The sequence below is a fragment of the Adelges cooleyi genome, unplaced genomic scaffold, assembly GCF_023614345.1.
Source record: "Adelges cooleyi isolate 19-005CV unplaced genomic scaffold, UGA_ACOO_1.1 ACOO_flye_CR_arks_rails_tigmint_CR_PRNA_519, whole genome shotgun sequence".
NCBI lineage: Eukaryota > Metazoa > Arthropoda > Insecta > Hemiptera > Adelgidae > Adelges > Adelges cooleyi.
Genome location: NW_026096208.1, coordinates 1,075,184 through 1,099,458, shown reverse-complemented (window position 1 = coordinate 1,099,458; position 24,275 = coordinate 1,075,184). Strand labels below are relative to the sequence as shown.

General features: G+C 30.5%; 2 protein-coding genes across 2 annotated transcripts in view; both read right to left on the bottom strand.

The window, feature by feature from the left end:
* The window catches only part of LOC126842382 (BTB/POZ domain-containing protein 9-like), a 43,718-nt gene extending 19,856 nt beyond the window's left edge, over window positions 1-23,862 (bottom strand). The window contains exon 1 of the mRNA XM_050579336.1: window positions 23,835-23,862. The gene's annotated coding sequence lies outside the window, so the exon portion shown is untranslated. The remainder of the gene's footprint in view (window positions 1-23,834) is intronic.
* Window positions 1,855-23,856, bottom strand: LOC126842433 (BTB/POZ domain-containing protein 9-like). Its single transcript, XM_050579446.1, has 11 exons — window positions 23,738-23,856; window positions 6,986-7,112; window positions 5,560-5,643; window positions 4,029-4,158; window positions 3,705-3,935; window positions 3,362-3,629; window positions 3,176-3,296; window positions 2,662-2,900; window positions 2,353-2,578; window positions 2,017-2,206; window positions 1,855-1,956 (listed from the first exon to the last, which is right to left on the bottom strand). The coding sequence occupies exons 1-11, from the start codon at window positions 23,784-23,786 to the stop codon at window positions 1,855-1,857; spliced, it is 1,767 nt and encodes a 588-aa protein (XP_050435403.1). The 5' UTR covers window positions 23,787-23,856.
* Window positions 23,863-24,275: the final 413 nt, after the last annotated feature.

Below are 24,275 nucleotides of genomic sequence, written 5' to 3'. Positions count from 1 at the left end.
TGGAAGCGTCTGTTCGTTTCTCACATCTGGTACAACATGTTTGTAATTGGTCGAGTATTAAAACATTTACAGTGAATACAGATAAAAAAAAGCCCACATCACAGTAAGCCGCTCTGCATCGAAGCTATAACATTTTTCTGGGTTTTTATGTGAAATGCTTCAAAAGTGGTAAAATTATATGTTTTTGGGGTCGGTGATTACGAATTTATTATTAGTTTTCAATTTCACTCAGCCAAAGAAAACAAAAATTAAATTTGTGTAAATTAAAAGTCAAAAGTGGTATTTGAGCACAAAACTTAATAGTATCATTCTGCATAGATATACATAAAATTGTTTTAATGTTTTGGGAAATGGGTTTAATTTAAATTTGATACAACTGACGTACGCGAGCATACCAAATAAAAATTTCTTATAAATTTCAACTCGATCAGACTCTTTTTTTTTAAACTATAGCCAGTAAAAGTTCTAACTTAAGAAATCGTACGGTTTTTTTTTTTGTTTTTTCAAATTTCATCTGTGAAGAAGTAATTTTTTTCAACTTTTACCGCCCCAAATACCAACTAGATGAAATTTGTGATTTAAAGAGTTGCTACTCGAAGGAATTGGTCCAGTATTAAAAAAGTTACAGTGTATACAGATAAAAAAAAACACACATCAGAGTAAAACCTACACCTTCGCCTGCATCGAAGCTAAAATTCATCAAATCATTAAAACAATTTAATGTAGATCTTAGTGATTTTATCCGAGAAGACTAGTACAGTAGAGTATAGGCATAATGTAATCAAAGCAATGAGGATTCGGAGAGGTCACAGGTGTACAGGAATTATTATTAATAAAAGTGATAAAATTGAATAAAATCCCTTTCAAATAAACGCTTTGATGGTCATTTGTAAATACAGTTAGTTTGGACTGTACTGGCCTGAAAATACTAACTACCGATTCGCATCAAAGCGTTTTTTCGAAAGTGATTTTATCACTTTCAGATTAAAAAAAATCCTGTAAACCTGTGACCTCCCCGTTCTCACTATGCGCCCACCCAACTATGCTCCGTCCCCACTATCCCCCAATCCCACTGTACTGTTTTTTTTTTAAGATTTTAGGTGTTTTTGATATAATATACGCAATCTGCGAAAACACAGTTTTCCGTCAATTAAAAAAAAAAAGTATTGCTGAATTTGTTTTCCGTTTAATATGTTATGAATACATATGAGTTCTAACTACTAACCAATTCTCATTTTATAGGTCCTAAAATTACGACTAAAAAAACAACAAAAATATGAAACCCCCTACAGGGGTGTGAAATGGGTCTCATTTAAATTTGATACAACTGACGTGTGCAAGCATACCAAATAAATATTTCTTATAAATTTCAACTAGATCCGACTTTTTTTCTCGAATTTATAGCCGGTAAAATTCTGACTTAAAAACTCGTACGGTTTTTTTGTTTTTTCAAATATCGACTGTACAGAAGTAAACTTTTTCCACTTTTACCCCCCCCCCCTCAAAGTACTAACTAGATGAAATTAATGATTTATAATGTTGCTACTTGAAGGAATTGGTTCATTATTAAAAAAGTTACTAAAAATTATATATAGTCCTATGTCAACATTACATTAAATGCTATTTATATTTATAATGCATTAAAAAACTCAAAGAACCTACTGATAACGCGGTCAAATGAATAATATTTTATTTATATATATTTTTTTTTTGTGCATAAGTAACTAATAATAGTAATAATTCAATTGAATATATATATTTAATAAGAAATAAAATTGATAGTAACCTATAACAATAATATGTAAAAGAACCCATTAGTTCACATAGAAGTTGGCCTTCGGGCGAATGGTGGTGCTATTTCTGATTTAATAGCCACGGTATCGACTTCCACGGTTTTTTGATGATGAAAGATAGCGATACTTGAGCGGGTGCCTCCAAATATTTTAAATTAAAAGTCTACAAAAAAAAAAGTTTTTTAATAATGTCTAAAAAACATTCTTAGATCAATTATATTACTTTGTCAGGATATGAAGTGTGAACGCCAGTAACACGTATATACACTACCAGCCTTTGTTCAAATTGCAACAACTGCCACGATTGGCAAGATTTATTGGAATTATTTATAATCAAGAACCAATCTTCATGATTGACTGAAACATGAACAGTGTAACCGTAGGTATACTTATGGTGGTCCCAAAGCAGCATCCTATAAATAATGACAATACTAAAATAATCTTAATCTTATTGCCACAGTTGACCTAAAATTATTTTTAAATATATTTCAGGCACGAAAAATATTATAATTAAAAAATAGAAACCAAAGTAAAAAGTAAATATTCTGTAAACGATTACCTCATTGAACTTAGCAAATACGGTTGGGCGAGTTGAACCTCTATGTACCCCAATTCCAGGTCGTGGTATGTATATCCACGATCCAAAAGTGAATTTTCATAGTCATCGTACAAAATGGCGTTTTGAATCTTATCGGGCGATGTCTCTACTTCTTTGATAGTCCAATGTGGATATCCATTGGTTACAGTGGCATCCATAGATGATGAAGCAACATTGTACTTTGGAGCTAATAGATTAAAATCAGTTAATTAAACAAATAAGTTCTTTTTATCTTATTTAAAGAATCAGTTAATTTCATAGAATCCATACCTAGTAATCCGTTTTTGATTTCAACCAAGTGCATTTTATCCGTATTGTACATGACTTTTAAAATGTTAAAAGTACAAGTCTTATTACGAGAATTTTTGGTGCCAACAATACGGATGTATCTCACATATATTCGGTTAATCCACAAGCGTTGAATTGACCGACAATCGTAATTTGAATGATCAATCACACGAAACCAACTGTACTTAGCTATTGATACTTCAATATAATAGGAGTAAGTGCTGAAATATAAAAGAATTTAAACAAATGAATACCTGTGTAATTTTTTTATCTTTAAAGAAGTCAAAAATCAAATAATAAATTTAAATAATTGTTGTGCAAAATAGATTAAAAAAAATTATTATAAGTCGGTGCATTTACAATTTTTTTTATTCATGAATAAATTTAATTAACAACTATTAAAATAAATCATGAAAAAAATAAATTTTAACTTTATTGGTATTCAAACAATATTATACTAAATCTTTGATTAGAATATTCTTAAATAAAGACACACCAAGAACTTAATTCCATTTCGATATAGTTTATATTCACTGAATGATCCAGCACGATCATGGTACCGCCGTCAATTTGAGAAACCTCTATCAAATTTTCTTGAGCGAAATTCACATTTGGTTCTAAAGAATAACGTAGTTGTTACTAACAAAGTTTGTTTAACACATTATATTGCCATTGAACTTACCTATTCGTCCTCGATCATTTAATGTTTGTGTGAGGGACTTCTTTATGACATCTAAAATATTTCTATCCGAACGAACCAGCTTAGATCGCCTAACATCAGACAGTTCTTTTTCATCCATAAGCTGATATCTGATGGCCGATAAAATGTTGGTTTTTTCGTTAGGACCCAGTTTGTCTTGGTTGTCTTTAATCCACTGACTAACCGCACGGAATATATCCAATTCTTTAACATACGCCTTGTTACGATTGAGAATTAGAATTAATGCTTCCTAAAAATAATATTACTGTCACAATTATTTAGCTAACAAGAGCAATACTGATTTTTTACTATAAAATATAATTACGGCCGACAAAATGCGAGACTCTTTAGATTGCAATACGTCCAAAGGTTGTGTGGCAATAAAATTGATTGATGCGTCTTCGAGTTCTTTGAGTTGATAGTAAGAAGCCACAGCAAACAACGAACATACATTGTCTACATCGATGTTATTACACACGTACTCGGACAGTAAAAAATGTAAGTTTGTAAAACCCCATAGATTCGAGAGAATCAATAACTCCAAAATGATGTTACTCTAATACATAAAAAAATACATAATACATATATTTTCGACAAATCCTTTTCTATAAAATATATTTATATTCTAAATATATACATTACAAGTTACCTCTAGAGCACTTAAATTCATTTTACCGAAATAAATATATTTAAGAAGTTCTTTAATTGATTTTGGTGATCCTTCTTCTATTGACACCTCCTTATTATAAGTTTCTATAAGACCGTTACACAGTAATGCACTAAAAAAGTTATTTAATATTAGCATAAAAAAAAGCGTTGGATGTGCTACAACCAGTAAGGCACGTTGTATGGGCTACTCAATTTACTTTGGTTTTGTTTGATTATGTTAGATTATAATGAATAGCTAAGTAATAAGTCATACAATCAGTTTGCATAATTTCTAAATCACTTGTTTACTTGTTTTACAAAAATAGATTAATGTTGTCATAAATGAAGAGTGAAATTCAAGATGCAGCCGAAGAGACGATAGGTAGTGAACATCGATTAAAGAAACCGTGGTTCAATAAAATCTGCGAAGAAGCCATACAGAGGAGAAAGATCGCAAGAGCAATATGGTCTCCCACTAAAATTAGTCAATCTCATAACGGCAAGCGTCATGAATACGGAAATAAAAGTACAGGTAGGAAACTCTTTATCAACAGCAGCCCAAGTCAGAACAGGATTAAGACAAGGCGATACAATATGGCCGATTTTATTTAACTTAGCACTGGAAAAAGTGGTTTAAAGCACTAGCTTCGAACAAAGAGGTGTACAAATAGGTGAGACAAAGTTTGGACTACTGGCGTACGTGGATGATTTAGTGCTATTAACAGAAAATAAAGAAGAGCTCATTGAAACAAAACAAGAAATACTTGAGACAGCAAAAAGAGTTGGGTTAGAAATAAACGTGGAAAAAACAAAGTACATGATAGCTCAGAGGACGATTTTGCCGGAGGATAAACACTCATCTTGAAGTAGGGGCATATAAATTTAACAGAGTTCAGATGTTCAAGTAATTAGGTACACTTATAACTCAGAGTAGTGAAATACAAGAGGAGATAAAAACAAAAATACAGGCAGGCAATAGATGCTTTTTTGTATTGAACAAGCTGTATAAGTCAAGAATGTTGGCTAAGAGCCTAAAGGTACAACTGTATAGGATTCTTATTCGGTCAGTGGTGATGTATGGATGAGTAACTTAGACGCTTGGTAGACCAGGTGTCAAAAGATGTGGAGCTGGTTGAACCGGATGCTGATTGGCAAGTCCTAGCACAAGATAGAGGGAAATGACATGGAATATGTTTGTCAGTTTGGTTTTAAAATCCGTCAACTACGATGAAAAGAAAACAATTATCATAAATATGTTTAAGTGTTAATAGTTCATAGTATCCATTTATATCAAGCAAGTAAACTAACAATTATAGATTACAAAACATTAAAAAATCTTAAAGGCAATCGATGTTGCTGTTTTTTCAAAAACATCTAGGTTGATTGATTAGGAAATTAGTGAGCCTAACCTAACCGTAAAAATTAAAAAATATGCTTTTCTCAAAAATAGTAAAAAGGAAAAAAAAATTTACAATTAGAACAATTTACCAATCAATAAAAAAAGAGAATAATATGCTTAAAGATATTATTACCTGAAATAATCACTGCGTGAGGCTAACACAGCACGATGGGCGGGGAATCGTTCATTATCTAAAACTAAAACAACATCCGAAAACCTAAAATAAATATTAAAATGTATTAGTAATATATTAGTAAGGATATAATGATATAATTTGAATGGCGTTAAGCAGAAAGCAACCAACCCAAACAAATCGAGATTTTAGTTTAACTAGAGTAGTTTAATATAAACGCTACGTTTGTATGTCAAAATCAGATTCGTCTTGGTTATGAAGTAAGTTAATTAATCTTTTAACGGTAATGTTATGGAGGGTTAGCTGGACACTGATAAATCTATCATTAATAATCAATTAGTGACGAAATTTATGTCTATACATACTAAAGTAATTCCTTCTATTGATAATTATAACTTAAATGTTGTTATAAGTTTTTATTTTTCTATAGTTTAACTGACTGTACTACAATTTTAGCTCTACTAACATGTGATAATTAAAATAAACTTAGATAATTTAATTGTGTTAACGATACTGATAAAAATATTAATTATAAGTTTAGTGATATTGTTGAAGCCCTAGGCAGCCTTCCTATATAATGTCATATACACATTGATCACTAGCTGTGGATTAAAGATAGTTAATCAAAATTTAAAAAGAAACTTCTAATGATTTTTAAAAAGTGCATGTTGTAGAAAGTTTTATGATATAAAGCTTTAAACTGAAAATGGTATGGGAGAAAATATAGAAAACATAGTATCATTTACATTGAAATATAATGAAGACTTTAGATAAGAATAAATTGCAGTAAGAAAACTAGTTATTTAAATTCTCCCATAGTTCTTAAACAGTATGAGGCAGTTAACAGATATGGTAGGAAATAGTAAAACTTAGAGATAGTGGTAATAGATTGGGGTGAGAGATATTATGTTGGATTCACACCGATCAAATTATAGCTGAAAAACAAATTCAATTGTAATTTAACAGGTTAATTTCCGATGATTTATTTTGGCCCAGATATTATGAAAACACTAAAATATTAGCCAGAAACTTGATATGTTTACTAGCCACCTTAGATACTAGCTTGTTAATATATTCTAAATTTATTCGATACTTCAACTAGAAATGAAAATGCTCTTTTGTGGTTGCAGACTCGGCTGAAAAACTTTTTTATATTTATTACTTTTTTTTTTTGTATGTGATAAATTTATATTTTATAATTAGTATGTTTTGTTTATAAAAATTATTTTAATTTACTAGTTAATTTTTTTTTTTAAGGGCATGTTATAGTAGGCAACACTGTTACAACACTGTCATTATACATATATTGTACAGGTGATTACACGGGTTAAGTGGTTAATACTAAATAAAATGTAATGTTCTTAATAATCAAAAACAACCAGTCCTTTACATCTAATGGAATCTTATAAAATTTCATAATACATACTCTTCATTTAAAAATAGATTGCTATCGAAACGACGACATTCGTCGGTCAAGAAGTGAGTGTGATCAATTTGCTCGTCACCGGCCGGATTTTCCGAAGATGGTGGATTCTCGGTAGGACCAGAGTATGCTAAAATATAAAATTAATTTTACAAATGAATTTGTATTGTTTATTTACTGAAAGAATTAGCGTTCAGCGGTTTGATTTAACATTTATTTTTTAAATGGTAAATTTTGATATTTTTAATGAGATAATAATAATAATTATATAGCACTAGTGCAGTAAAGTTTTATAATTGTAAAATAATTGAACAATTTTTCATTTATTTTTAAATATTGTTTTTTAGTTTTTCAAATGAAAAATAATAACAATAACTTAATTGCGTGTATGCAGTACGGTTTAATAATAATTGTGAAATCGTTTACCATTTTTTTAATTAATATAAAATTAAGGACAGAGACTACGAATTAAACTTCCGTTAAACTTGTTAAAAATATCAAATTAACCTCCACCAGAGCTTTTTAGCGCTTAACTTAGACATTATAACTAGTCAGTAAGGAGGTTTTGTGAAAGGATTAGTAAATCTTACTAGGTCATCTTTTATTGAAAAAATAGCAAATACCGTAGATAATTACCATAGTCGGGTTTAGAATATATCGCTAAAGATTATATGCTTCGATTATAAGAAGGCAATTATTTATGTAGATGCAATTGACACGATTAGCATAATAATATAAATAAACACCATCGTATTATACGTGTTAAATTATCTATGAATACTATACGAAACGCTTAAAAAATAATACACCGTCCATAGGTATTGAAATCTAACGAGAAAATATTGTTTTGATAAAATAGCACACAATATTTTAGCACACGTGATAGTGTTTTTCATAGCACGAAATATGTACACAACTGGTGTGCGTTCTTGGTGCGAGGCCCTGGTGAATTTGATTGTGCAGTAGCAAAATGTATAGGCAAAGTTTATTATTGTATTTTCAATTCATGTAACCATATTGTCGTATAAAAAACGGGACTATCTGTTTTCAGTCAAAAACACGGGGCCAAAAAAGGTGAACTATGATTTTTTTTTCCAGAAAAAAATTTATCGAAAAAAAATAATTCTATCCGAAACTTCTTTGAATACAAGAAGTGTTTCCTGTTTAACAAATAGATTATTAAATTGTCTTATAAAAAAAAATGACTTTTGTTAATGGTATATAACCCTGATCCACCCCTGTAAATACGACACTAATTTAAATTTATCATGGTTATTTATATGTATTTGTTTTCATTTTCTCCATCGGTAATGCTACAGGCGCCTTTAAAACAATTTACCACTTGCTATTCAAAAAAGGTTTATTTATTCCCTTAAGATAAAGATAGTGCTTCATGAATATGGTTATGGTACTTGGAGGCGGGAAGACGAATATAAGATACATATCATGTCTGTACAGTACAAGCTGTTGTGCAGTTAACACGTATTTTACCGCGATAATCTAAAGCCTACTTTTTTCTTTAATAACTTATTTTATTCTATCTCATTATGCCTAAAAGTGATACTCCTATAAAAAAAACAGTTTCCTCAGCTAACGTGTCTCGAGTGAAGCCAAGTTTAACAATTTTTCCTCTATTCAAACAACTTTGAATAACATAACAGCTACCATTAAAAGTTTGGAAAAAGAGAATGATTCTTTAAAAACTGAAATTAAGACATTACATGACAAAATACATCAGCTAGAATCTGCCGCACCATCAAATAATTCCACCGTTGATTTAATTAGAGAAACCCAAGACTGTATGCGGAGAGCTCATAATGTTATTAATTACAATATACCTGAGGAATCAACTGAAGACTCGATTTCTATCCTTAGAACTGCGAAGACTCTAGTAGCTGCTCTAAACATTGATGTGCCTATTTGTAATGCTAAGCGCTTAGGTAGCAAACAAGTAGAAAAAGGTCGCCATTACTCTTAGAACTCAATAGTATAAATGATGTTTCCATCATACTTAAATCTAAATCTAAACTCCGTACGTTGAAGAATTTGGAAAAAGTTTGGATTAACTCTGATCAAACCTTGCACCAACGAAATGTCATGAAATCACTACGGCAGGAACTGCTTCAAAAGAGACAGCTAGGCGATATCAACTGGATCATTTAGTATAAAAACGGTATTCCATCATTGTTTCAAAAAACTAAATACTCGGTTAATTAATATTTCTAATAATGTATATTGTTCTAATTGTAAAAAAAATTGTATTAGTAATAATGGTATTCTATCTGGTTACTACCAAAATGTTCGAGGTTTGCGAACTAAACTAAACGTTTTAAATTGTAATATCCTATTGTGTCGGTTTGATTATTTTATACTAACTGAGACCTGACTAAACGAATCTATTTTAAATGCAGAACTTGGTTTTGATGAATGCAATGTTTACCGTGTTGACCGGAGTGATAAAACTAGTTTTTGTTCAAGAGGTGGTGGGGTAGCCATTTGTGTCCGTAAAAGCTTAATATCAGGTATTATTATCACTCCACACGATAACATTGAACAACTGTTTGTATCTGTTACCGGGAGTTGGAAACATATGTATATTCTCGCAACTTGCTATATTCCGCCGGCTAGCTCGGTCAGTGTTTATTCTACCCATGCCGAGTCCGTTGAATATATTTTTCGAACGCTAGTGCTAATACGACTATTATTTTGGTAACCGATTACAATCTACCAGGTGTCAAATTTTATATTGATGGAATTGGACTAATATATAGTGGTATAAGGACAAGTAGTTCTGACGTGATTTTTGACAGCTTTTCTTCCTTAAATATGTATCAACATAATTCAGTTCTTAATTTTAATGGTATATTCCTAGATCTACTGTTTTCAAACTCATGTTCAGTTTTGATAAATCAAGATCCAGATGTCTTAGTGCCTCTTGATCCTCATCATCCAGCACTTTCAATAGTCTGTAATAACAATACTCCAGTTCAACATGTTTGGCAGCCCACTTGGTTCTATAATTTCAAATCAGGGGACTATATAGGTATGTCTTATTCACTAGCTATGGCAGATTGGTCGCCTTTATATTGTTGTGAAAATGTGAACGACGCCTTAGATATTTTTATAGTTTGACTCTACAAAACATTGATATCTTTGTTCCCAAAGTATTTCCATATAAGTCATCTTATCCAAGTTGGTTCTCCAAGGAACTTCGAAGTTTAATACATTCAAAAGTTAAGCGCACAGGCTCCCAAGTAATTTATAATGAATTCTCGGGAACTAGAGCTAAGTGTAAATCTTTATCTAAGCAATGCTATTCTAATTATTTAAATGTTCAAAAAAGTCTTATCCATGATCATAAGTACTTTTGGAAGTTTGTCAAAAATAAAAGGAAAAACGACTGATTACTAAATAGTATGGAACTAAATGGCAAATGGTCTGAAGATATAAATGATATAACTGAAATGTTTAGTGATTTTTTCTCCTCTAATTATGTCGCTTCGGATAATCCAACTTTATTTAACTCCTATGAAGATTTTCATCTCAACATTTTGTCCTCTTATTCTTTTACCATTGCTGAGATATTTGATGCGTTAACAAAGCTTAACTTAATCACTAAATATGGACCAGATCTCGTTCCTGATATGGTTTATAATGCATGTTGCTATTCACTTTCTCGTCCAATACACTTCCTCTTCAACTTATCATTGTCCTTTGGGATCTTACCTAGTAGATGGAAGTCAAGTTTAATATAATAATGAATAATAATTTAATAATAATTTCTGCTGTTGCCAGAAGTAGTCGAGTTGATGCTGTGTTGTCACCTTTATTGTTTATAATATTTATGAATGACCTTCATATCAAATTAGCTTCAACTAGAGCATTCTACAGAGTGATTCTTTTATCATGGACCACTCAATATCTCATAAGGTTTAATAGGAAACTTTTTTTACTTATAGTTTTTATACAATATGATCTCAATTTTTCACAACGTTTTTTGTTTTAGTTGTAATTGTATACAAAATCTATCGCTGAGGATTAATTGTTTGGCATACAAAGAGGAAATTTATGTAAAATTGTATGAGTTACATTACGTACCTGAAATTGACCTTAAAATGATCAAAACTAAAAAATAACTAAACGACATCGTGCTATACTTGATAGTAAATAACTTTTTAAGTTCTCTATAAAACACCTAAAAACAAACCTTTGTTCAAAGTTATTGAAGACAGATTGAAATATAAATTTTTTTGTAAATAACGAACCATCTTTTTTCATACTCGATAGCGTATATAAACATATAATTGTACTCATAATCTGTGTAAATACAAAAACATGTTATTGTTGTAAGTATTGCCAAATAATACACAATGATTCGAAAATGACGTAAAACATATACACCACGCTCACGCTCCACTGTTGATACTGAATTAAGACCAAACGTACCGACATAACTTGGCAATAAATGTAGGACAGCAAGATTACAATTTGTCCTATTAATTTAAGTAATATATTTAATTATTATTAAATACCTGGAGTTCACCATAAAAATAATGAAATCTAAAAATTACATCATCCTAGTGTTGTTTTATTATTGAAATATGTTGGGCGCTCTATAACCTAATCTTGTCTTAATATTTTTATAACCAATTTGACTATTTAGTTTTATTATGTGAGCTTACAATCGTTTTCCATACTTGATAATGTTAATAAGCGATAAATTGTTTATTCAATAACAAATAATAACAAATATTCTCAATTTTATCTGTTATTTTTCACGACTTTAAGAACTCTACCGACTTTTGAAACAAACTCATCCGAATTATTTTAATAAAACATATTTATCATACATTTTGTATTATAAATATGCCAATAAATAAAGATGTGCTGTCTTTATAGTTTCAAAGGTTGATAATGTTTAGAGTACAATATTAAGCTGAAGTAATAGGATATACTGTAGTTTATAGTTATCGTTTTTTAAAAGTTTTGTGATATAATTATTGTGGGTTCAATCGTGGTTATTGGTGACTTTATTTACAATTAATAACAGTAAATTTACTTGTGTATACTTATGCAATGTTAGTACTTTACTTGCGTAATAAATTGTATTAAATAATGTATAAAAAATAAATCGTTTTGGAGACCACAAAAAATTCTATGACCTGTTTTAGTTTTGAAAATGCGACCAATTTTTAATGTTCATACATAATATAATATTGATATGTAGAAGATTACTCTGTCGCACGTGAATCGTGGTAAAAAAGCGGTTTAGTAAAAACAAATAAAAAATATAAACTTTAAGACTAGCGTCATTTTCATATATTTGTTTAATATTTACCATATGCGAACTAGATTATTCTTTTATGATATATCATATAAAGTATAGAAAAAGTTGGTGCAGTATTTAATAAAAAAACATACGCTCAATCGGCTCTCAATATCTTTTGACAAGAATTTTTTTCAGTGTTTAAGAATTTGACAACATATTAGATTACGAAAATGTACAAGTCTCTTTTAGCTTTTATCGTCTTAACGTTTACTTCAGGTACATAATATGTTTTGTATTTCAAAATCATTTTTCATCTAGTAATTTAATTATTTTGCACATGATCATTGGAAGCGTCTGTTCGTTTCTCACATCTGGTACACCATGTTTGTAATTGGTCGAGTATTAAAACATTTACAGTAAATACAGATAAAAAAAAGCCCACATCACAGTAAAGCCGCTCTGCATCGAAGCTATAACATTTTTCTGGGTTTTTATGTAAAATGCTTCAAAAGTGGTAATACTATATGTTTTTGAGGTCGGTGATTACGAATTTATTATTAGTTTTCAATTTCACTCAGCCAAAAAAACAAAAATTAAATTTGTGCAAGTTAAAAGTCAAAAGTGGTATTTGAGCACAAAACTTAATAGTATCATTCTGCATAGATATACATAAAATTGTTTTAATGATTTGATAAAATTGTGTTTTTTGTTTTTGTTAAAATATACGCAATCCGCGTGAACACAGTTTTCCGGCAATTAAAATAAAACCTGTAGTGCCGAATTTGTTTTCCGTTTAATATGTTATGAATACATATGAGTTTTAACAACTGACAAATTTTCGGTTAAAAAGTCTTAAAATTACGGCTAAAAAACTAAAAAAACAAAAAAAAAATGAAACCCCCCTAGGGGGGTGGGAAATGGGTTTAATTTAAATTTGATACAACTGACGTGCGCGAGCATACCAAATAAATATTTCTTATAAATTTCAACTCGATCAGACTCTTTTTCTTTAAACTATAGCCAGTAAAAGTTCTAACTTAAGAAATCGTACGGTTTTTTTTTGTTTTTTTTAATTTCATATGTGAAGAAGTAATTTTTTTCAATTTTTACCGCCCCAAATACCAACTAGATGAAATTTGTGATTTAAAGAGTTGCTACTCGAAAGAATTGGTCCAGTATTAAAAAAGTTACAGTGTAAACAGATAAAAAAACACACACATCAGAGTAAAACCAACACCTTCACCGCTCTGCATCGAAGCTAAAAATTATATATAGTCCTATGTCAACATTACATTAAATGCTATTTATATTTATAATGCATTAAAAAACTCAAAGAACCTACTGATAACGCGGTTAAATGGATAATATTTTATTTATATATATTTTTTTTTGTGCATAAGTAACTAATAATAGTAATAATTCAATTGAATATATATATTTAATAAGCAATAAAATTGATAGTAACCTATAACACTAATATGTAAAAGAACCCATTAGTTCACATAGAAGTTGGCCTTCGGGCAAATGGTGGCGCTATTTCCGTTTAATAGCCACGATATCGACTTCCATGGTTTTTTGATGATGAAAGCTAGTGATACTTGAGCGGGTGCCTCCAAATATTTTAAATTAAAAGTCTACAAAAAAAAAAGTTTTTTAATAATGTCTAAAAAACATTCTTAGATCAATTATATTACTTTGACAGGATATGAAGTGTGAACGCCAGTAACACGTATATACACTACCAGCCTTTGTTCAAATTGCAACAACTGCCACGATCGGCACGATTTATTGGATTTATTAATAATCAAGTACCAATCTTCATGATTGACTGAAACATGAACAGTGTAACCGTAGATTTCGTCGTTAAGGTGGTCCCAAAGCAGCATCCTATAAATAATGACAATACTAATATAATCTTAATCTTATTGCCACAGTTGACCTAAAATTACTTTTAAATATATTTCTGGCACAAAAAATATTATAATTAAAAATAGAAATCAAAGTAAAAAGTATATATTCTGTAAACGATTACCTCATTGAACTTAGCAAATACGGTTGGGCGAGTTGAACCTCTATGTACCCCGATCCCACGTCGTGATATGTATATCCACGATCCAAAAGTAAGTTTTTATAGTCATCGTACAAAATGGCGTTTTGAATCTTATCGGGCGATTTCTCCAATGTATAGATAATCCAATTAGGATATCCTTTAGTTACAATGGCATCCATAGATGATGAAGCAACTTTGTACTTTGGAGCTTAAGATTAAAATCAGTTAATTAAACAAATAAGTTCTTTTTATCTTATTTAAAGAATCAGTTAATTTCATGGAATCCATACCTAATAATCCGTTTTTGATTTCAACCAAGTGCATTTTATCCGTATTGTACATGACTTTTAAAATGTTAAAAGTACAAGTCTTATTACGAGAATTTTTGGTGCCAACAATACGGATGTATCTCACATATATTCGGTTAATCCACAAGCGTTGAATTGACCGACAATCGTAATTTGAATGATCAATCACACGAAACCAACTGTACTTAGCTATTGATACTTCAATATAATAGGAGTAAGTGCTGAAATATAAAAGAATTTAAACAAATGAATACCTGTGTAATTTTTTTATCTTTAAAGAAGTCAAAAATTAAATAATAAATTTAAATAATTGTTGTGCAAAATAGATTAAAAAAATTATTATAAGACGGTGCATTTACATTTTTTTTTATTCATGAATAAATTAAATTAACAACTATTAAAATAAATCATGAAAAAAATAAATTTTAACTTTATTGGTATTCAAACAATATTATACTAAATCTTTGATTAGAATATTCTTAAATAAAGACACACCAAGAACTTAATTCCATTTCGATATAGTTTATATTCACTGGATGATCCAGCACGATCATGGTACCGCCGTCAATTTGAAAAACCTCTATCAAATTTTCTTGAGCGAAATTCACATTTGGTTCTAAAGAATAACGTAGTTGTTACTAACAAAGTTTGTTTAACACATTATATTGCCATTGAACTTACCTATTCGTCCTCGATCATTTAATGTTTGTGTGAGGGACTTCTTTATGACATCTAAAATATTTCTATCCGAACGAACCAGCTTAGATCGCCTAACTTCAGACAGTTCTTTTTCATCCATAAGCTGATATCTGATGGCCGATAAAATGTTGGTTTTTTCGTTAGGACCCAGTTTGTCTTGGTTGTCTTTAATCCACTGACTAACCGCACGGAATATATCCAATTCTTTAACATACGCCGTGTTACGATTGAGAATTAGAATTAATGCTTCCTGAAAATAATATTACTGTCACAACTATTTAGCTAACAGGAGCAATACTGATTTTTTACTATAAAATATAATTACGGCCGACAAAATGCGAGACTCTTTAGATTGCAATATGTCCAAAGGTTGTGTGGCAATAAAATTGATTGATGCGTCTTCGAGTTCTTTGAGTTGATAGTAAGAAGCCACAGCAAAGAACGAACATACATTGTGTACATCGATGTTATTACACACGTACTCGGACAGTGAAAATTGTAAGTTTATAAAACGCCATAGATTCGAGAGAATTAATAACTCCAAAATGACGTTAATCTAATACATAAAAAATACATAATATATATGTATATATTCGACAAATCCTTTTCTATAAAATATATTTATATTCTAAATATATACATTATAAGTTACCTCTAGAACACTTAAATTCATTTTACCGAAATAAATATATTTAAGAAGTTCTTTAATTGATGTTGGTGATCCTTCATTTATTGACACCTCCTTTGTATAAGTTTCTATATGTCCGTTACACAGTAATGCACTAAAAAAGTTATCTAATATTAGCATGAAAAAATGCGTTGGATGTGCAACAACCAGTAAGGCACATTGTATGGGCTACTCAATTTACTTTGGTAATTTGTTTGAGTATGTTAGATTATAATGAATAGCTATATAGAAGTCATACAATCAGTTTGCATAATTTCTAAATCATTTGTTTTACAAAAATAGATTAACGTTGTCATAAATGAAGAAAGAAATTCAAGATGCAGCCGAAGAGACGATAGGTAGAGAACATCGATTAAAGAAACCGTGGTTCAATAAAATCTGCGAAGAAGCCATACAGAGGAGAAAGATCGCAAGAGCAATATGGTCTCCCACTAAAATTAGTCAATCTCATAACGGCAAGCGTCATGAATACGGAAATAAAAGTACAGGTAGGAAACTCTTTATCAACAGCAGCCCAAGTCAGAACAGGATTAAGACAAGGCGATACAATATGGCCGATTTTATTTAACTTAGCACTGGAAAAAGTGGTTCAAAGCACTAGCTTCGAACAAAGAGGTGTACAAATAGGTGAGACAAAGTTTGGACTACTGGCGTACGTGGATGATTTAGTGCTATTAGCAGAAAATAAAGAAGAGCTCATTGAAACAAAACAAGAAATACTTGAGACAGCAAAAAGAGTTGGGTTAGAAATAAACGTGGAAAAAACAAAGTACATGATAGCTCAGAGGACGATTTTGCCGGAGGATAAACACACTCATCTTGAAGTAGGGGCATATAAATTTAACAGAGTTCAGATGTTCAAGTAATTAGGTACACTTATAACTCAGAGTAGTGAAATACAAGAGGAGATAAAAACAAAAATACAGGCAGGCAATAGATGCTTTTTTGTATTGAACAAGCTGTATAAGTCAAGAATGTTGGCTAAGAGTCTAAAGGTACAACTGTATAGGATTCTTATTTGGCCAGTGGTGATGTATGAATGCGTAACTTGGACGCTTGGTAGACCAGGTTGAGGTGGGAAGACCAGGTGTCAAAAGATGTGGAGCTGGTTGAACCGGATGCTGATTGGCAAGTCCTAGCACAAGATAGAGGGAAATGGCATGGAATATGTTTGTCAGTTTGGTTTTAAAATCCGTCAACTACGATGAAAAGAAAACAATTATCATAAATATGTTTAAGTGGTAATAGTTCATAGTATCCATTTATATCAAGCAAGTAAACTAACAATTATAGATTACAAAACATTAAAAAATCTTAAGGCAATCGATGTTGCTGTTTTTTCAAAAACATCTAGGTTGGTTGATTAGGATATTAGTGAGCCTAACCTAACCGTAAAAATTAAAAAATATGCTTTTCTAAAAAATAGTAAAAAGGAAAAAAAAATTTACTATTAGAACAATTTACCAATCAATAAAAAAAGAGAATAATATGCTTAAAGATATTATTACCTGAAATAATCACTGCTCGAGGCTAACACAGCACGATGGGCGGGGAATCGTTCATTATCTAAAACTAAAACAACATCCGAAAACCTAAAATAAATATTAAAATATATTAGTAATATATTAGTAAGGATATAATGATATAAATTGAATGGCGTTAAGCAGAAAGCAACCAACCCAAAAAAGTCGAGATTTTAGTTTACCTAGAGTAGTTTAATATAAACGCTACATTTGTATGTCAAAATCAGATTCGTCTTGGTTATGAAGTAAGTTAATTAATCTATTAACGGTAATGTTATGGAGGGTCAGCTGGACACTGATAAATCTATCATTAATAATCAATTAGTGACGAAGTTTATGTCTATACATACTAAAGTAATTCCTTCTATTGATAATTATAACTTAAATGTTGTTATAAGTTTTTAATTTTTCTATAGTTTAACTTGACTGTACTACAATTTTAGCTCTACTAACATGTGATAATTAAAATAAACTTAGATAATTTAATTGTGTTAACGATACTGATAAAAATATTAAAAATAAGTTTAGTGATATTGTTGAAGCCCTAGGCAGCCTTCCTATATAATGTCATATACACGTTGGTCACACATATAATAGACGCTCCAAGAAAAAAAATCTTTTTCTTTATATAATCAACATATTAGAGAACTAAACAATATATAAAAATCTATAATATTAAAAAAGTTAACGACACCAACGGAATAGGTTACTTCATTTGTCCTTGCAATTAAGAAGAATAATAGGTCTCGATCCAAAAAAATTGTATAAGCCATCAAAAATTCACATTATATTCTTCCTACTTTTAAAGTTATCAAAATTCAATTATCTAACGCCCAATATTTTCCAACATGAGATGCCAACTCAGTTTCTTGGCAAGAAAATGGTATAGGAGAAATAGAAAACAAATTATTATTTACATTGAAATATAATGAAGATGAGAATAAATTGCAGTAAGAAAACTAGTTATTCAAATTCTCCCATAGTTCCTAAACAGCATGAGGCAGTTAACAGATATGGTAGGAAATAGTAAAACTTAGAGATAGTGGTAATAGATTGGGGTGAGAGATATTATGTTGTATTCACACCGATCAAATTATAGCTGAAAAAATAATTCAATTGTAATTTAACGGTTAATTTCCGATGAATTTTTTTGGCCCAGATATTATGAAAACACTAAAATATTAGCCAGAAACTTGATATGTTTACTAGCCACCTTAGATACTAGCTTGAAAATGCTCTTTTGTGGTTGCAGACTCGGCTGAAAAACTTTTTTATATTTATTACTTTTTTTTTTTGTATGTGATACTTTTATATTTTATAATTAGTATGTTTTGTTTATAAAAATTATTTTTATTTACTAGCTAATTTTTTTTTTTTAAGGGCATGTTATAGTAGGCAACACTGTTACAACACTGTCATTATACATATATTGTACAGGTGATTACACGGGTTAAGTGGTTAATACTAAATAAAATGTAATGTTCTTAATAATCAAAAACAACCAGTCCTTTACATCTAATTGAATCTTATAAAATTTCATAATACATACTCTTCATTTAAAAATAGATTGCTATCGAAACGACGACATTCGTCGGTCAAGAAGTGAGTGTGATCAATTTGCTCGTCACCGGCCGGATTTTCCGAAGATGATGGATTCTCGGTAGGACCAGAGTATGCTAAAATATAAAATTAATTTTACAAATGAATATGTATTGTTTATTTACTGAAAAAATTAGCGTTCAGCGGTTTGATTTAACATTTATTTTTTAAATGGTAAATTTTGATATTTTTAATGAAATAATAATAATAATTGTATTGCACTAGTGCAGTAAATTCTTACGATTGTAAAATAATTGAACAAGTTTTCATTTATTTTTAAATATTGTTTTCTAGTTTTTCAAATGAAAAAATAACAATAACTTAATTGCGTGTTTGCAGTACGGTTTAATAATAATTGTGAAATCGTTTACCATTTTTAGCAATATATGTTAATATAAAATTAAGGACAGAGACTACGAACTAACCTTCCGTTAAACTTGTTAAAAATATTAAATTAACCTCCACCAGAGCTTTTTAGCGCTTAACTTAGACATTATAACTAGTCAGCAAGGAGGTTTTGTGAAAGGATTAGTAAATCTTACTAGGCCATCTTTTATTGAGAAAATAGCAAATACCGTAGATAATTACCATGGTCGGGTTTAGAATATATCGCTAAAGATTATATGCTTCGATTATAAGAAGGCAATTATTTATGTAGATGCAATTGACACGATTAGCATAATAAAATAAATAAACACAATCGTATTATACGTGTTAAACTATCTATGAATACTATACGAAACGCTTAAAAAATAATACACCGTCCATAGGTATTGAAATCTAACGAGAAAATATTGTTTTGATAAAATAGAGCACAATTTTTTAGCATACGTGATAGTGTTTTTCATAGAAAGAAATATGTACACAACTGGTGTGCGTACTTGGTGCGAGACCCTGGTGAATTTGATCATGCAGTAGCAAACTGTATAGGCAAGGTTTATTATTGTATTTCAAATTCATGTAACCATATTGTCGTATAAAAAACGGGACTATCTGTTTTCAGTCAAAAACACGGGGCCAAAAAAGGTAAACTATGATTTTTTTTTTTCAGAAAAAAATTTATCGAGAAAAAATAATTCTATCCGAAACTTCTTTGAATACAAGAACTGTTTCCTGTTTACCAAATAGATTAATAAAACTGAAATGATAAAACTGAAATTAAGACATTACATGACAAAATACATCAGCTAGAATCTGCCACACAATCAAATAATTCCACCGTAGATTTAATTAGAGAAACCCAGGACTGTATGCGGAGAGCTCATAATGTTATTGCTTACAATATACCCGAGGAATCAACTGAAGACTCGATTTCTATCCTTAGAACTGCGAAGACTATTTGTAAAGCTAAGCGCTTAGTTAGCAAACAAGTAGAAAAAGGTCGCCCATTACTCTTAGAACTCAATAGTATAAATGATGTTTAAAATCCGTAAATGCCTAATATCAGGTATTATTACCACTCCTCACGATAACATTGAACAACTGTTTGTATCTGTTACCAGGAGTGGGAAACATAAGTATATTCTCGCAACTTGCTATATTCCGCCGGCTAGCTCGGTCAGTGTTTATTCTGCCCATGCCGAGTCCGTTGAATATATTTTATCGAACGCTAGTGCTAATACGACTATTATTTTGGTAGCCGATTACAATCTACCAGGTGTCAAATTTTATAATGACGGAGTTAGACTAATATATAGTGGTATAAGGACAAGTAGTTCTGACGTGATTTTTGACAGCTTTTCTTCCCTAAATATGTATCAACATTATTCAGTACTTAATTTTAATGGTATATGCCTAGATCTACTGTTTTCAAACTCTAGTTCAGTTTTGATAAATCAAGCTCCAGATGTCTTAGTGCCTCTTGATCCTCATCATCCAGCACTTTCAATAGTCTGTAATAACAATACTCCAGTTCAACTTGATTGGCAGCCTTTTTGGTTCTATAATTTCAAATTAGGGGACTATATAGATATGTCTTATTCACTAGCTATGGCAGATTGGTCGCCTTTAAATTGTTGTGAAAATGTGAACGACGCTTTAGATATTTTTTATAGTTTGATTCTACAAAACATTGATATCTCTGTTCCCAAAGTATTTCCATATAAGTCATCTTATCCAAGTTGATTCTCCAAGGAATTTCGAAGTTTAATACATAAAAAAATAAAATACATAAAAAATTTAAACGCACAGGCTCTCAAGTAATTTATAATGAATTTTCGGACACTAGAGCTAAGTGTAAACTTTTATCTAAGCAATGCTATTCTAATTATTTAAATGCTGTTCAAAAAAGTCTTATTCATGATCCCAAGTACTTTTGGAAGTTTGTCAAAGATAAAAAGAAAAACGACTCACTACCAAATAGTATGGAACTAAATGGCAAATGGTCTGAAGATATAAATGATATAACTGAAATATTTAGTGATTTTTTCCCTTCTAATTATGTCGCTTTGGATAATCCAACTTTATTTAACTCCTATGAAGATTTTCATTTCAACATTTTGTCCTCTTATTCTTTTACCATTGCTGAGATATTTGATGCGTTAACAAAGCTTAACTTAATCACTAAATATGGACCAGATCTCGTTCCTGATATAGTTTATAATGCATGTTGATATTCACTTTCTCGTCCAATACACTTCCTCTTCAACTTATCATTGTCCCCTGGGATCTTTCCTAGTAGATGGAAGTCAAGTTATATCTCTCCTGTTTTTAAATCAGGGAATAACTCAAATATACTTAACTATCGTCCAATATCTAAATTAAACGCTTTGCCTAAGCTGTTTGAGCAACTAGTAGAAAATAAATTATCTGTAGTTTTTAAAAATATATTAGTTAGCTCTCAACATGGTTTTCGAACTTCCAAATCAACTGTCACTAATTTGCTTGTCTTTTATTCTGATATTATTTCTGCTGTTGCCAGAGGTAGTCGAGTTGATGCTGTGTATACTGATTTAAAAAAGGCATTTGACTCCGTAGATCACTCCATCCTAGTGCATAAATTAAAAATGTATGGTATGGGGGAACCCATGCTATCATGGTTTGAGTCTTATCTTACTGGTAGACAACAACAAGTTAAAATAAAAAATATTATTTCATCTAGTCGTAAAGTCACTTCTGGGGTTCCGTAAGATGGGCATTTGTCACCTTTATTGTTTATAATATTTATGAATGACCTTGTTAGTATTTTCAAACATTCACGATGTCTGCTGTTCGCTGATGACGTAAAAATATTCATGCATATTGAATCCATAAATGACTGCTTCAATCTTCAAAAAGATTTGCACAGATTCCATGAGTGGTGTGTTTCTAATAGTCTTAGTCTTATTGTAAGTAAATGTTTCCAAATAACATTCAATCGTAGCCGATGTATTGAATATTTTTCTTATAGTATAGATGGATCTAACTTAGTTAAAGTTTCGTATATAAAAGATCTCGGGGTTACTCTTTCTTCTGATCTTTTTTTCAAAGAACACATAACTGTAGTGTATAATAAAGCTTTAAGAACTTTTGGGTTCCTTAAACGTAATTGTTGGGAGTTGTCAGACCCAGTCTGCCTTAAAGTACTATATTGTGCTATTGTGCGGTCTTTAGTAGAATACGGCTCTGTCATTTGGTCTCCATATCAATCAGGGTTATCTGACAAAATTGAAAGCCTCCAACGACGCTTTTTAAGAATGATAGCATATAAAATAGGCAAAGTCGCGACAGATCTAAAAGTTATTGAATCTAATATTAGACTGACTACTTTAGCTCATCGTTGATTTATTGCAGATGTTTGTTGGATTTATGGTCTAATGAATAATACTATAGACTGTCCTGAAATATTAAATATTGTTTCTCTTAATGCTCCTTCCTTTTCCTTACGCTCAAACCAACTATTTCAAACAGAACTGTTATTATTATTCTCCGGTAAATCGCATGTTAATGGCTTCTAATAAAGCAATACTTGATTACAACTTAAATTTGTTTCTTCTTCTTCTTCTTCGGGCAAACGGCCGCTAGGGCCATTCCGTCAAACACCCCTCCTTAGTCCGAGGCTTCGTGTTTGAGTCCTGAACGTTAGTTTTTTTTACAAGGCAGGGTCGTTAGCCCTGCGATTAACCCCCAATTTGGAGGGCCAGTATACTCCAACCAATTAAGGTCAGAGTAGAGAGAACTGGACCAGCTAATTAAAGCCAGTCCAGTTCATAGCTCGGGGCCCCGGGTTCGCCATAGCCGTCACGCTAGATTGGCGTTCCCCTGAGGGAATTTTACTCTATTGCCCCATGGGCGTAAACTATTTTTTATATTTAAATAAATAAATAAAAATAAATATGTACGATATGAAGTAGCGTTCAGTCAATTGGCAAGTAGCGTTCATTCAATTGGTCAATTTACATTTTTTTAATATTGTATTCTAGTTTCTTTTAAATTAAATAACAGTTTTGGATTTATGGCGCATTAAGATAAAATAATTATACAAATATTTTAATGTTTTTAGCGTTTAATATAAAATTAAAGACAGAGCCTGAACTAACCTTACAATGTACATGTTGAAAAATATCAAATTAGCTTCAACTAGAGCTTTCTACAGAGTGATGTATTGAAATGTATGAAATTGTATGAGTTTTACTACGTACCTGGAATTGACCTTAAAATGATGAAAGCTAAAAAATAACTAAACGACATCGTGCTATACTTGATAGTAAATAATTTTTTAAATTCTCTATAAAACACCTAAAAACCAACCTTTGTTCAAAGTTATTAAAGACTGATTGCAATATAAAAATTTTTGTTAATAACGAACCATCTTTTTTCATACTCGATAGCGTTTATAAACATGTAATTGTGCTCATATTCTGTGTAAATACAAAAACATGTTATTGTTGTAAGTATTGCCAAATAATACACAAAGATTCGAAAATGACGTAAAACATATACACCACGCTTACGCTCCACTGTTGATACTGAATTAAGACCAAACGTACCGACATAACTTGGCAATAAATGTAGGACAGCAAGATTACAATTTATCCTATTAATTTAAGTAATATATTTAATTATTATTAAATACCTGGAGTTGACCATAAAAAAATAATAAAATTTTAAAATTACATCATTCTAGTGTTGTTTTATTATTGAAATATGTTGGGCGCTCTATAACCTAATCTTGTCTTT

What these genes read in the sequence shown, in the direction of transcription:
- LOC126842433 (XM_050579446.1), bottom strand. Translation starts at nt 23,786, where the DNA reads ATGTCGTTTAGTTATTTTTTAGCTTTCATCATTTTAAGGTCAATTCCA. An exon ending in AATCTATTTTTAAATGAAGA is followed by an intron (nt 5,644 to 6,985) that starts GTATGTATTATG and finishes TATTTATTTTAG; the next exon opens with GTTTTCGGATGTTGTTTTAG. An exon ending in AAATGATCGAGGACGAATAG is followed by an intron (nt 3,297 to 3,361) that starts GTAAGTTCAATG and finishes GTTATTCTTTAG; the next exon opens with AACCAAATGTGAATTTCGCT.